Consider the following 13,354-nt stretch of genomic DNA (forward strand, 5'->3'; position numbering starts at 1 on the left):
TAGCACTTCCCTGTGCACCACCTTCAGGCACAACCCTTGCTTCATTCCTTGTCCAGCCTGCACACTAAATGAGGAAGCAGTTCTGCATACAAAATAAGATGCAACAAAACCATTAAATAGCATATTGTAATATAAAAAAAGTGAAAATTTGAGACAATAATAAGAAAGGCCATTTGAAAGGCCAAAATAAAAAGGGCATATAGAATGAAAATGCTTGGGCAACCTTAAATATAGGTATCACTATGCAGTCACCTTTGCACAACCTGCTTTTGTAGATCTCTGCTCTTTCCACATATTTTGATGGAAAAGGATAGTCTATCGCCCTGAGAGTCTAAAGGAACTCATAAAGGCATTACACAGTGCCGTAATGTATGTTTAATTGTTCAATAATTGGGTATTTTACAGTCCAAATTCTCTGAAAGACTTTAGATTTCCATTTGAAACACCAGTTAAGCACTGTGATTCATGGATTTTTGGATATTAAAAGTTGCGAGTGTTCCAGTACTGAACAAAATGTTAGGAACATGTGTAGATTACACTTTATCTAGGAACACATCTATTTCAAACAAATGTTCAAAGTGAGCCAATGCAGTTACTCTACCTACCAGAGTAATACATCACTTCAGTCTTGATTTATGTTTGCCAAAATAACTATACACTGTATAAGAATTATGTTGTGAATGACAAAAATCACCTATAGGCGGTGCTGTAAAGTTACAGGATTCTTTAGTTTGATTCTTTGGTAGACATTACACTAATGTGAGTGATTGCAGCAACCAGACTGGAAAATGTTAGTATGCATAAAAACAGGAGAGTATTATGGTACAAAAAATACTGAGTCCTCTAAAAAGATAACAAACTATGCTCAAATTGCACCGATGTTGCCAAGCAACCAAAAATGACAGCATGCATTTAAAGGGTCACAGTCAATCACACTTCTGTCTAAAACATCTTTATGTACCATTATTACAATACTTAAGATACCTAAAATTGAAAATATACATTTATTTATATTTTCAATTTGTTTACTTGGAGCGTTTGACAGTACTTTGTGGTTGCTTTGATAAGTCAGCCAGTTAGTCAATTTTCAGTGTTGTTTATGTTGGTCTTCCACACAGCAATCAGGAGAGAAAAAACCATTTAAAATAATAGTGAAATGTGAAAGTAAAACCACAAACATTGGCAGGAGGCCTCCAGGGGAGGGAGCTGAACTACTTTTAACTTATTTTTTGAATGTCAAGATTTCAAGTTGACAGTGGCCCTTTACAATTAATAGGACACTTTCAGTTTAGTTCAGCTAAGCCTACAAATCATAGTCTCTATGATCTACAATGACAGCAAATAAATTCTGATTAAGTAACAGTGATAATAATGGTTATTACTTGTGTAACGTAACACGTTTCACACTTTCAGGATCTGGTATTACCAATAAGGGTGCAAACTGATTACTGTACTCTCAAAGCTGTAAGCACTTGTTTCTTCCCCACAGATCCTGGCCTAGATCAGCTCCAGGGTTACATGGTGGAGACCCAAAGCATTGGAAATGCCACCACAGGTATTACGCTGCAGCAATGCAACCTGCCCTAAGCTAACATGGCTTTTAGAGAGTATAAGCAAAACCCTGAAAGTGTGTGATGCTAGCTAGCAAGGCTGTGCAGCTAGAGCAGTCAGAAAGTGCACTAATTCAGCAACTCCTTTTTACCATTACAGCTATTGTACTTCCTGGCACTTGTTTTACTGAATCCCCTACATCCCAAAGTCCCTAAATATAAAGTCTAGCTATTCGATTAACTTATGTTCCTCATTTACTGGGAAAATTCAAAATATTTACTACTGTTTAAAACAGACATGTTTGCATGTTTATAAATTTTAAACCAAATATTTTTAGTGAGTTTCAACAATATTTTCAAGTTTAGCACAGTTTTATATATAATTAACTTATTTTTTTTTAAATCGAACCATAGCTATATCTCACAGAGTTGAATAGGTTCCATTATCAGAAAACAATTTTAATATCCACTGGAGTCAGTGGTGCAGTTAGAATTCAAAGTCCTATCTCAGTCCTGTGGTCCATCTATAACTCCTCAACCCTTTTTACTGCAAAAACACACACACACACACCTTTGTTTTCACCCATGTATGCAAAAATGTGCAAAAAAAAATATCACCAGGCCTCTATTATGTGGTAGAGAAATGTTAAACTAATACAAGTATTCTGTTTAATAAGAGGATATTTTGCAACATTGAGGCATTTTGCAAAGTAAAGTCAGAAGGCATTTGCATTAAGATTTATAGTGTCATGAGATAATGGTTAAAAAAAAAATCAGAGAAGCAGCTGCTTTGTTCTAATATAGAACAAGGAACTTCATTAGAATAAATAAAACCGTTTTATTTATCCATGAAACCTCTCTCTCCCCTTTACTGCAATACTTTGACCTCTAGTACCTTTCCCAACCCTCTTTTGCCCTGTTTCCTGCTACAGATTCAAAGACGCAATGCATACATCCTGACGTTATGCTATTAATTATAATCAATTATAATCTTTCCAGTTACTTGAATACTCCAAATCAATTTATACATATTAACCCATTTTAGTTGTTTTGTTACAAATAAAGCCACAAGAGAGGCAAGGTAAGTGAGGTAATCTCTCTAATTGGACCAACTTCTGTTGGTGAAAGATCAGCTTTTGAGCTTACACAGAGCTCTTCTTAAATAGAGTCAAGCATTCTGGCACATGCTTCAGGGATATTTAATAAACAAGAACTTTAAAAACAGCTGTCACACTTATCTTGCAGCCATCCTCCCTGTTTTAGTGTGAACAAGCTAAAATAGGTTGTTGATTCCTAAAAATACTTAATTTGTGACAACTATAAAAGAAAACATGATCCTGATAACTGTATTATATTGTGGACGAGAAGGAGTACTTTGAAACTGGTCTCTCATATTGTGATGTACTGATAGCAATCGAGGATTGGTTTATGTGTCCTAGAACAGATGGAAAGCCAGCGTTATCAGAGGTTTCACACATTGCCTGTTGTTGATGCTGAGAGTCTCTTGTGAATGTAAATAGTACTTTGTTTTTGTTGATGTTTTTTCTGGGAATTGTATCTGCAGCTGAGCTAAGAGTAAATTAACAATCGTAACTCAGAATCAGATTGAGAAAAATTCTATTGCACAGAAGCCTAAGTTAACAAGTGATATCTAGGCAAGTAAGTGTCAGATTTGTTGCACATGAGATAAGGACAACAGAAGAGGCTGCAAACATGACTGAGGGGCATCACACACAGGAGTACTGAAGGTATGTCTACTTTGCAGTTAGACAACCACAGCTGACCCATGTCAGCTGACTTGGGCTCCTGGGGCTTGGCCTCCAGGCTGCTGTTTAATTGCACTGTAGACTTTCAGGCACAGAGTGCAGCCTGAGCTCTGGCACCCCCCCCCATCTCACAGGGTTCTAGAGACTGGTGTGCAGCCAAGCCAGAATGTCTACACCACAATTAAATAGCCCCTTAGCCCAAATCAGCTGGAACGAGCCAGCCTTGGATTTTTAAATGCAATGTAGACATTCCCCTCTGACCGGAAGCTCAAGGTATGCGTGAGACTGAGTGAGAGAAGAGAAGTGAGCTGCCTCAGGGGGAGGAGGCAGCAGTGGTGGAGCAGAGCAGACCAAAGAACTGGACTGCTAGTCAGAGGGGAGTGCACAAAGAGAAGAAAGGTTGAGCAGAGCAATTTAGGCTAAAATGGCAATCAGAGGGGATGGGGATGGGCCTAGTTGAGATCAGACATGCAAAAAATATCTAGGAGAAGGAGCTGGGCTCAGGAAAGAGTTTACAGCTGTGCACACATGAGGATGGACCTCAGTTTGAATGTTATGTTTTTTTCTGCTGCTGTTCTGTTCATAGGTCTCTGGTGACTGGGAAAGGCAGAGATTGGGTCTGAGCTTTTCACTACAGACAGGTAGTCCAAATGCAATTATTTTTGCCAAAAAGGAAAGCAACAGTTTAATTTTCCAACCAAGCTAGAGGTGGCTGTGTTGCAACTCTTTGAGTTTTACAAACTTGGTTGCTTTACTCATAGAGCGAAAGCTTAATCCAAGATTAGTGTTATATATATATATATTTTTTTATAGAGACAGTTGCATAGTAGGGTAGGAAACTGTTCCAGAAATGTACTACAGACAGCTAAAATTACTACTGTACTAACAGATCTGCAACTCAGCAAGAGTATGCATATATCAGATTAGAACTGCCTTTGCTGACATATTTCAGAGTAGCAGCCATGTTAGTCTGTATCCTCAAAAAGAAAAGGAGTACTTGTGGCACCTTAGAGACTAACAAATTTATTTGAGCATAAGCTTTCGTGGGCTACAGCCCACTTCATTGGATGCATAGAATGGAACATATAGTAAGAAGATAGATATATTATATCTGTACACACACACACAGAGAGAACATGAAAAGGTGGAAGTAGCCATACCAGCTATAAGAGGCTAATTAATTAAGATGAGCTATTATCAGCAGGAGAAAAAAAACTTTTGTAGTGATAATCAAGATGGCCCATTTAGACAGTTGACAAGAAGGTGTGAGGATACTTAATATGGGGAAATAGATTCAATATGTGTAATGTCCCAGCCACTCCCAGTCTCTATTCAAACCCAAGTTAATGGTATCTAGTTTGCATATTAATTCAAGCTCAGCAGTTTCTCCTTGGAGTCTGTTTTTGAAGCTTTTCTGTTGCAAAATTGCCACCTCTAAGTCTCTTACTGAGTGACCAGAGAGGCTGAAGTGTTCTCCTACCAGTTTTTTAATGTTATGATTCCTAATGTCAGATAAGTGTCCATTTATTCTTTTGCATATCGACTGTCCGGTTTGGCCAACATACATGGCAGAGGGGCATTGCTGGCACATGATGGCATATATCACATTGGTAGATGTGCAGGTGAACGAGCCCCTGATGGTGTGGCTAATGTGATTGGGTCCCATGATGGTGTCACTTGAAAAAATACGTGGACAGAAGAATCCCATGCACTATTACAGACTAGGGATCAAGTGGCTAGGCAGAAAAGGACCTAGGGGTTACAGTGGACGAAAAGCTGGATATGAGTCAACAGTGTGCCCTTGTTGCCAAGAAAGCTAATGGCATTTTGGGCTGTGTAAGTAGGAGCATTGCCAGCAGATCGAGGGACGTGATCATTCCCCTCTATTCGGCATTGGTGAGGCCTCATCCGGAGTACTGTGTCCAGTTTTGGGCCCCACACTACAAGAAGAATGTGGAAAAATCAGAGTCCAGCGGAGGGCAACAAAAATGATTAGAGGGCTGGAGCACATGACTTATGAGGAGAGGCTGAGGGGACTGGGATTATTAAGTCTGCAGAAGAGAAGAAGAGGGGGAGGGGGGAGAGAGAGGATTTGATAGCTGCTTTCAACTACCTGAAAGGTGGTTCCAAAGAGGAAGGATATAGATTGTTCTCAGTGGTACCAGATGACAGAACAAGGAGTAATGGTCTCAAGTTGCAGTGCGGAGGTTTAGGTTGGATATTAGGAAAACCTTTTTCACTAGGAGGGTGGTGAAGCACTGGAATGCGTTACCTAGGGAGGTGGTGGAATCTCCTTAGAGGTTTTTAAGGTCAGGCTTGACAAGGCCCTGGCTGGGATAATTTAATTGGGGATTGGTCCTGCTTTGAGCAGGGGGTTGAACTAGATGATCTCCTGAGGTCCCTTCCAACCCTGATATTCTATGATTCTAAGGGGTAAATAACAGCTCCCTATTCACTTTCTTCACACCAGCCACGATTTTACAGACCTCTATCGTATCCCCTCTTAGGTAATCTCTTTTCCAAACTTAAAAGTCCCAGTATTTTTAATCTCCCCTCATACGGAAGCTGTTCCATACTGCTAATCATTGTTGTTGCCCTTCTCTGTACCTTTTCCAGTTCCTTTGTGAGATGGAGTGACCAGACCTGTACACAGTATTTAAGGCATCGGCACACCATGGACTTATATAGTTGCACTATGATATTTTCTGTCTTATTATCTATCCCCTTCCTAATGGTTCTTAACATTCTGTTGGCTTTTTTGACTGCCGCTGCACATTGAGCGCATGTTTTCAGAGAACTATCCACAATAACTTCAAGATCTCTTTTTTGATGGTAACAGCTAATTTAGAAACCAGCATTCTGTACGTATAGGTGGGATTATGTTTTCTAATGTGCATTACTTTGCATTTGTCACCACTGAATTTCATCTGCCACATTCTTCATGTTGGTGTGTACTATCTCGTCCCCCGCCTTGTGTTTGCTATTCTGGTTTTCAAAAAGTTTATCCTCATCTTAAAAAGTTTAACTTTATTTTGAAAAACATTTTCAACTGTTATTAAGTCCTACACGACAACAGCAATGTCAGTTCTCTGAGACAACTATGACCTATTTCAGATACATCTGCCGGGCATGCTGATTTACTAATCAAGCCAATGTTCAAATACGGTCATCAGACGGTCACCCATTTGGAATATACTACAGAAACCCGAGTCTTGGACTGAGGTAGCTCAAGTTGTAGCATTTGTAAGGGGATCAAGACAGAAAAATTTATGCACGTTTTGTAATTCAGTATGTACTTAATCTCCATTCTGACTGAATTTCAGAGGAACAGCCGTGTTAGTCTGTATTCGCAAAAAGAAAAGGAGTACTTGTGGCACCTTAGAGACTAACCAATTTATTTGAGCATGAGCTTTCGTGAGCTACAGCTCACTTCATCAGATGTTTACCGTGGAAACTGCAGCAGACTTTATATACACACAGAAATCATGAAACAATACCTCCTCCCACCCCACTGTCCTGCTGGTAATAGCTTATCTAAAGTGATCAACAGGTGGGCCATTTCCAGCACAAATCCAGGTTTTCTCACCCTCCACCCCCCCACACAAATTCACTCTCCTGCTGGTGCTAGCCCATTCTGACTGAAGTCTTTCTTTTCAAGGACCGAGCCTCTTGTGTGAATTTTAGCAACAACAACAAAAACTAGAAAGTTCCATTCAGGAACTCTCAGCAACTAAAAACAATCCTGCCTTTATGTCCAAAAACTTATCCTTAGAGATGATCAATTGGATGGGGTAAACATTTCTGGATCTGTAGAGGCAAAGCAGCAGAACAATCAAATCTATATGCTTGAAGCTGCCACTGACCATACAAATGCCAGATTCCCCAGACTACAGCAAGCACCATACACATAGCTCACCTTCACTCAATTCATTATGGAAAAGTACTAAAAAAGTCTACTAGCAAACATTACACAGGTAAGTGTAGAGGAGAGCCCTACATCAGTAGCTGCCTGTAAAATTGCTGCTAAATACCACTAAATCCACAACAAATGCCAGTGCATACGCACATTTAACAAAGCATTCAACCACCAAACTACTTGCCTTTCAGAATATATTGCTGTGAATGGAAACAATGTTCTCATAGTCTTGGAGCTCAGCAATAATAACACAATGGTGATCAAAACAAGCCTACACCAATACATGCAACAAAGCACAGTCCAGGACTTGGTGCAGATAGGAGTCAAAGGCCCAAGTGTGGATGCTTTCCAGCTCTATTAAGTTGTTTCCTGCTGACTTGAAGGAACAAAACATACTCCCGGCCACAGTCAAATTGAACACTCAACAGGAGTAACAGGTGGCACCTGTGGTGGATTAAACTAGGGCTATCCTTGACAAAAGTAACAACAAATGAAGTGGTTCACAGGCATAGAAAGGATGGACCCTGATTCTTGAGTCTAAGGAAACTATGATTTATAATTTTGCTATGAACATGCTGTTCTTAGGGCCAGATTACAGCTGGCTCTTGTGCAGGTTAGGTTGCGGGGAGGGAGGCAAAAGAAGGCCAGAAAGCTTACCCCATGGCACCATCTATGTAATGCAGTTACAACTGCAGTCCTTGCACTCTGACTGCAGAGACTGTTCTCTTCCTGCATTCCAGGTGGACCTATCTCCCTGTCTCTACTGTTCCAACCACAACTGCTGTCTGGCCATGGACAGGGGCACTCCCTGAACTTTCCTAAACCACAATGTCTCTTGGAGCTCCCACACAGTCAACACAACTGTGTTGTGTAACAAGATCCTGTGATGTTGAGTCACAGAGGATTCTGGGCAGGAAGGAGATAAAACTTTCTTCTACTTAACAAAAAAAAAAAATTATTTAAAAAAAAGCATTTTCTTTAATAAACTTCCTCTTCTGCCAAAGAGTTATTTGTAAGCCTAAACTATTTGTAAAATCCTACAACACTACCTTTAAGGATTTGTAATATAGGTAACAGTGTCCCTTATTGTAGGGGGGTCTGATTTCATAAATTCTGCTAACATTATAAACCGTAAGAGTAAAGCTCTAGTAGTTTGCTCATATTATCGGAGCCTCAGCATGGAATTACAGCCTAGATCAGAGCTGGCCTTCAGGGGTGTGCAAAGCCAATGTCCACAAGGTATCTGAATATAAACCTGGGCTGAATTTGACCCCAAAATGCAATTAGTGACAATTATTATTGCAACAGGTTTCAGAGTAACAGCCATGTTAGTCTGTATTCGCAAAAAGAAAAGGAGTAATTGGTTAGTCTCTAAGGTGCCACAAGTACTCCTTTTATTATTGCAACAGTGAATTCTAACTTTTTGACTAAATATTACTTGTATTGGTGAATATGGACTTGCCTTCTGTCTTTCTCATAAACTATGAGGTATTATCAAGGGAGAATGATATTTGTCTCATGCTCCTGAAAAGGAGTTTTATATGTAAATTCCTGTTCAGAGATACAGTGCATTCAAGGATATTTATGGTAAAATGGAAGTAGATCCCTTGCAGATGTTTCTAAAAAGTTACTGAAGGTCACTACTAGCAGGTTGGCTGATGCATACAATTGAACAACACTCACAGAGCTCATTACATCTTCAAAGCACTGTACAGACATTAGCTAATCTCTTGGTCACCAGTTTATGTTTGAAAACAATATATTGCATAAGGCAGCCACTTTGCCATGCAACAAATTCACAACCGTTTTCTTTTTCACATCGCTAATATAGAAACTTGCACACAGTGGAGTCCTCCATTATTCATACACATTACATTGCAAACTGAACTGGAACACTGGAAAATGCTGCTGGATTTTTAATGTTATATTTACTCAGCTGGGGTTCAGTTCTTTAGGGCTCACACATTACTGGACATTGTACACTCTCCTCTGTACTAGGTACACCTTTTTAAACATAGGGTTTGTAATATTCTGAGCCAATTTTAGTTCTTATATTATTCTTTACCCAGTGATTTTTAGCAATACATGAGAATAGTCTGTGGCATTTACATTTTGGAATGTAAAATTTTAGTAGTAAATGACCTCTATCTGTCTGATAGAACAGCTATCAGACAGAAAGGGCACCTTGTTGTTTATAATATTAGGCCCCAATCCTATATTTAGATCCATCTGTGCAGAATCTTAGTCCCACACAGGGTACCACTGAAGTCAATACAGGTTCATTTGGGCACAAGAATCCATCCCATTGATCCAACTGCAGAACTGGGGCCTTAAAGCCCAATCTTACAGTCCTTTATCAGACAACTCCTGTTGGCTAATACTGAATATTTCTGTTTGATTTTCCAGTGGGTCTTCTGCAAAAATTAGGACTGCAGCAGCTGTCAAGCTCACTTGACTCAAAAGATCAGGTAAAAAGTGATTTAGAATTATTTAAATGGTAAAATTGTATGGTACTCAACATCTTTTCCAACTATCTCAATGTGATCCTTATCTATTTGAATAAAACTGACCCACCTCAAAACTCTCAGATAGTTAAAGAGAAGCCATAAGCATTTCAAAGGGAAGTTGAACCCATGCATCCCCACTGATCTAATTGGGAATACACAGGTATATACCAGAGCAAAAATTGGCCCCTTATGTCCAACCTGGGTCTGGCCATTAAGTACACACTGGCTTCCCTGGCAGTTGGACAAAAGACTTTCAAGTATGGAGTGGAAATTTCTCAGCGGGATTTAACTATGCACACATCACCTAAACTGCTTGGCATTATTGAGAGATTTATAGGATGAAAGAGCTGAAAGATTTTAAACAGCAAGTCAAGTAGTCCCTATAAGGGTATATGCTCCAAATAGTAAATGCTACTTAAAAACAATAAAAGATTTTAAACAACCAAAAATAACTGAAACAAGTCACAGTTAAAGTTGCCACTCCCGTCCTTAACTTTCTTTGTCGTGCCAGTAAATGCACAACTTATGCACACGCTGATCAGAGACACCTGGGTTAGGCTGCAAATATCAGCTTCCAGAACTGTATTATGGAGCAAGACAGTATCTGAAACAAATTGGTTCTGCACACCTGGAAGCAAAAGTTGGATGAAACATTTTAAACTAGTTTTGGTTACAATACTGAATAAATTTCAGAGAGGCTAATACCCTGTATGCCAAATGTCAGCCTGGAATGTCTTACTACCACTAAGTTACGAACTCCTGGAAAAGGGGTTATAACAGAAATACTGACAGAGCCCTACCTATTACAAGTATTACTACACCAACTGTCCTCCCAGAGTGAACTTTACAATCCAGTTATACATTCCTTAATAAAAACAGTGATTTCCAGTGACAGAAACTTAGCTGTAACTGCAATGTTCAGATAAAATAAAGAGTGTTGCAAGCAGCCAAACCAGCGCTCTATGAGCCAGGACACTGTGGCTGTTAGTGCTCCAAGTTGGAGGTTGTTTTTTTCCCCCCTTCTTTCAAGCACCATAACAGTTACTCTACATCTCATACCGTTGCTCCTGCAGGTGTTGCTGCCAATGTCTCACTGCTACTCTGGACTGAATCAGCAACGCTTTACACAGGGCTTCCTGTCAATCAGTAAGAGGAAGTGCTGCTTCCAAAAGAGCCAATTCAATGAGGCGTGATGCTAACAGACAAAGTAGTGGTAACAGAGACTGTTAACACAGCTTCCAAAAATGGATGGGGATCCATTTGGCTCTTAGGAGCTGCATTGTTTTGTTATTTTAAATAGTTAGAGAGGGATTGGAAACAGAAAGAGAAAAATCTTTTAGTAGTTGGAAGGCTGAAAGGAGAGCAGACGAGAGGATTTATCTATAGGAATCTATACTCACCACTTTATTATACCGGGACGCTGTTTGGGGGATTTATGTGGCTGCCAAAACCACAGCTAATAGGGCTTCCTTTTATTATGTGAACCCAAATTTAATCCTATGTATGGTACCCACTGCCATACCCAAATATAAATATTTCCACTTCTCAGTTATATCCAAATTGTGTTAATTATATAAAGCACGACAAATTCTGCAATCATTACTCTGGCCACACTGCCTGTGAATCCATGGGAATACAATACTGTCACATACTTTCCCAAAATAGCCCAAAATAGCTCAGTAATACAATGTCAGAAATAGTGACTTACAATTTTTCCTATTCAATTCTAGATACCACACAATGGACCAAAAAGAATATTGAAACACCAACAATACCTAGCAATCATATATTACTTTTCGTTCAATGATCTCAAAATATTTAACAAACAACCCTATGAGGTACGCATAGAAATTATAACATATACAGACATCATTTCTCTTGCCATAGAAATGCAGCCACTTCTGGGATGGCAGAAAGCATATGTTTAATATAAACAGCAATATTACACAGACGTTTAAGACACAATGCTTCATATATAAAGGTAGAGAAAGAGTAGGCAGAGCCACCACCTCAAGGGGATGAATTAAATTAGGTCTGAAATACTGATTTTGTAAAAAGGAGTTTTTCCCCTCAATAGAAAGTTAAACCAATAGAAAGTTACCATGATATCTGTAAGATTCCCATGAAAACAGATATTTTTAAACAAATTAATATCTCTCTGTAGTGCCTGTAAACGAAATACTACAAGACTGAGAACCGATGAAACTGTAAACAAAAGTGAACAGACTTCAGTGGTATTCATATAAGAGTTAAACAGCATCAACCATGAAAAGTATATTGGAAATTTAAAGTTCTTAATACTTTTAGTTTATTGTAGCCTAGGTATAAAAATGTATTTGTTCATTTTTAAGCACAGCACGTCCCTGTAAATACCAAAAAGCCATCCTTACCTTCTTCATTTAAAATCCATGGCAAAAATGCATCGTCCGATTCATAGCCACAAGTGCTGTCTTCAAAGGCACAAGACCCAGCAGAGAGCTCAACAGCTCCAGCAAACAGCAAAACTGTAAGGACAAAGAAAGCTCTGTTCACACAGATAGCATTGCATTGCACTCAGAATGAAAAGAAATGTGAGGGAAGCCACATGCTTCTCTACAACTTGGGCAAGCAGACTCAGGCTCATTCACTCATGGAAGCATCAGGAATAAGGGCAGCAGATAGAACCTGTTGCATTCAAGACTCCTTTTTTGCCTTGATATCACAGGTTACATTATAGCCCCCAACAGAAAGATGCTGCCTCACTCACACCTTCCAAAATGAGGCTGCACACACGGGACTGTTACAGGCACTTCCCTGCCTTCACAAGCAAACAGCCCACAGAGGCAAGAAAGGGATTAACAGCAACAAGGACTAAGTTTGCTGGTCCCTCCACACAACCTCTCCCCATAGCTGGGCCCCCTTACCTTGCACAGTGAGGAGATACAGCAGGAGCATAGTCGCCCTTCCAGTGAGGAAAACAGTACAGCTCGTTGGGATTGAACTAATAGAGCGGAGAAAGGGGGGCCGGGGGGAGTAAATGAACCCTCCAGGGACTATGGCAAATAAAACTTCCAAAGCAGCAGACAAGTTCGTTCAGCGTATGTGTGTTTGCACCAAGCTTCCTTATGTGCTCAGGACAAGACACCAGAATGGAAGCAGCTGCAAAGATGAGCTGAGCTTGGAGAGGGAAACTTACCAGCTACACAGCTGGTCCTTGGCTCAAAGGAGGATAGGGAGGGGCTACTCCAGGGCTCTGTGTTCCTCAGGCACTGCAGCTTATAACAGAGTTCATCTCCACAGCCACTCCGTGCTGGAATAGAAAGGAAGAGTGAAGGAAAGGCTGAATATAACTCATGCAATTTAGGAAATTTGCAAAACAGAAAGGGGGACGAGAGGTTCTCCATGGGTGCTATGGTCATTTTACAAGTAGGTAAGCTGCACCATGCACAAAGACCAACTTCCCACAGCGGTATTTTGTTCTTCACGAACATTACTCTGATGTCCGCATATCTAGTTAAAATGGGACCTGTCATGTATGCTTTTTCTCCTCAACACTAACAGTACCGGAAGATGGAATTTCCTTATATTAGATTGCTTGAAACGCTGTAAATTTATAGCAGAAGGGAAAGTTTTTCC

At 39.9% G+C, this 13,354-nt stretch overlaps 1 protein-coding gene across 2 annotated transcripts in view; it reads right to left on the minus strand.

Annotated features, from left to right (window-relative positions):
* The window catches only part of MAMDC2 (MAM domain containing 2), a 100,832-nt gene extending 87,966 nt beyond the window's left edge, over window positions 1-12,866 (minus strand). For both annotated transcript variants that reach the window (XM_073345169.1, XM_073345170.1), the window contains exons 1-2: window positions 12,643-12,866; window positions 12,130-12,243 (exon numbers count right to left, since the gene is read on the minus strand). In XM_073345169.1, the coding sequence (XP_073201270.1) occupies window positions 12,130-12,243; window positions 12,643-12,673 (145 nt within the window). In that variant the 5' untranslated portion in view covers window positions 12,674-12,866. The remainder of the gene's footprint in view (window positions 1-12,129; window positions 12,244-12,642) is intronic.
* Between the last annotated feature and the right edge of the window lie 488 nt (window positions 12,867-13,354).

Source organism: Lepidochelys kempii, chromosome 5, assembly GCF_965140285.1.
Source record: "Lepidochelys kempii isolate rLepKem1 chromosome 5, rLepKem1.hap1, whole genome shotgun sequence".
NCBI classification, from domain to species: Eukaryota; Metazoa; Chordata; order Testudines; family Cheloniidae; genus Lepidochelys; species Lepidochelys kempii.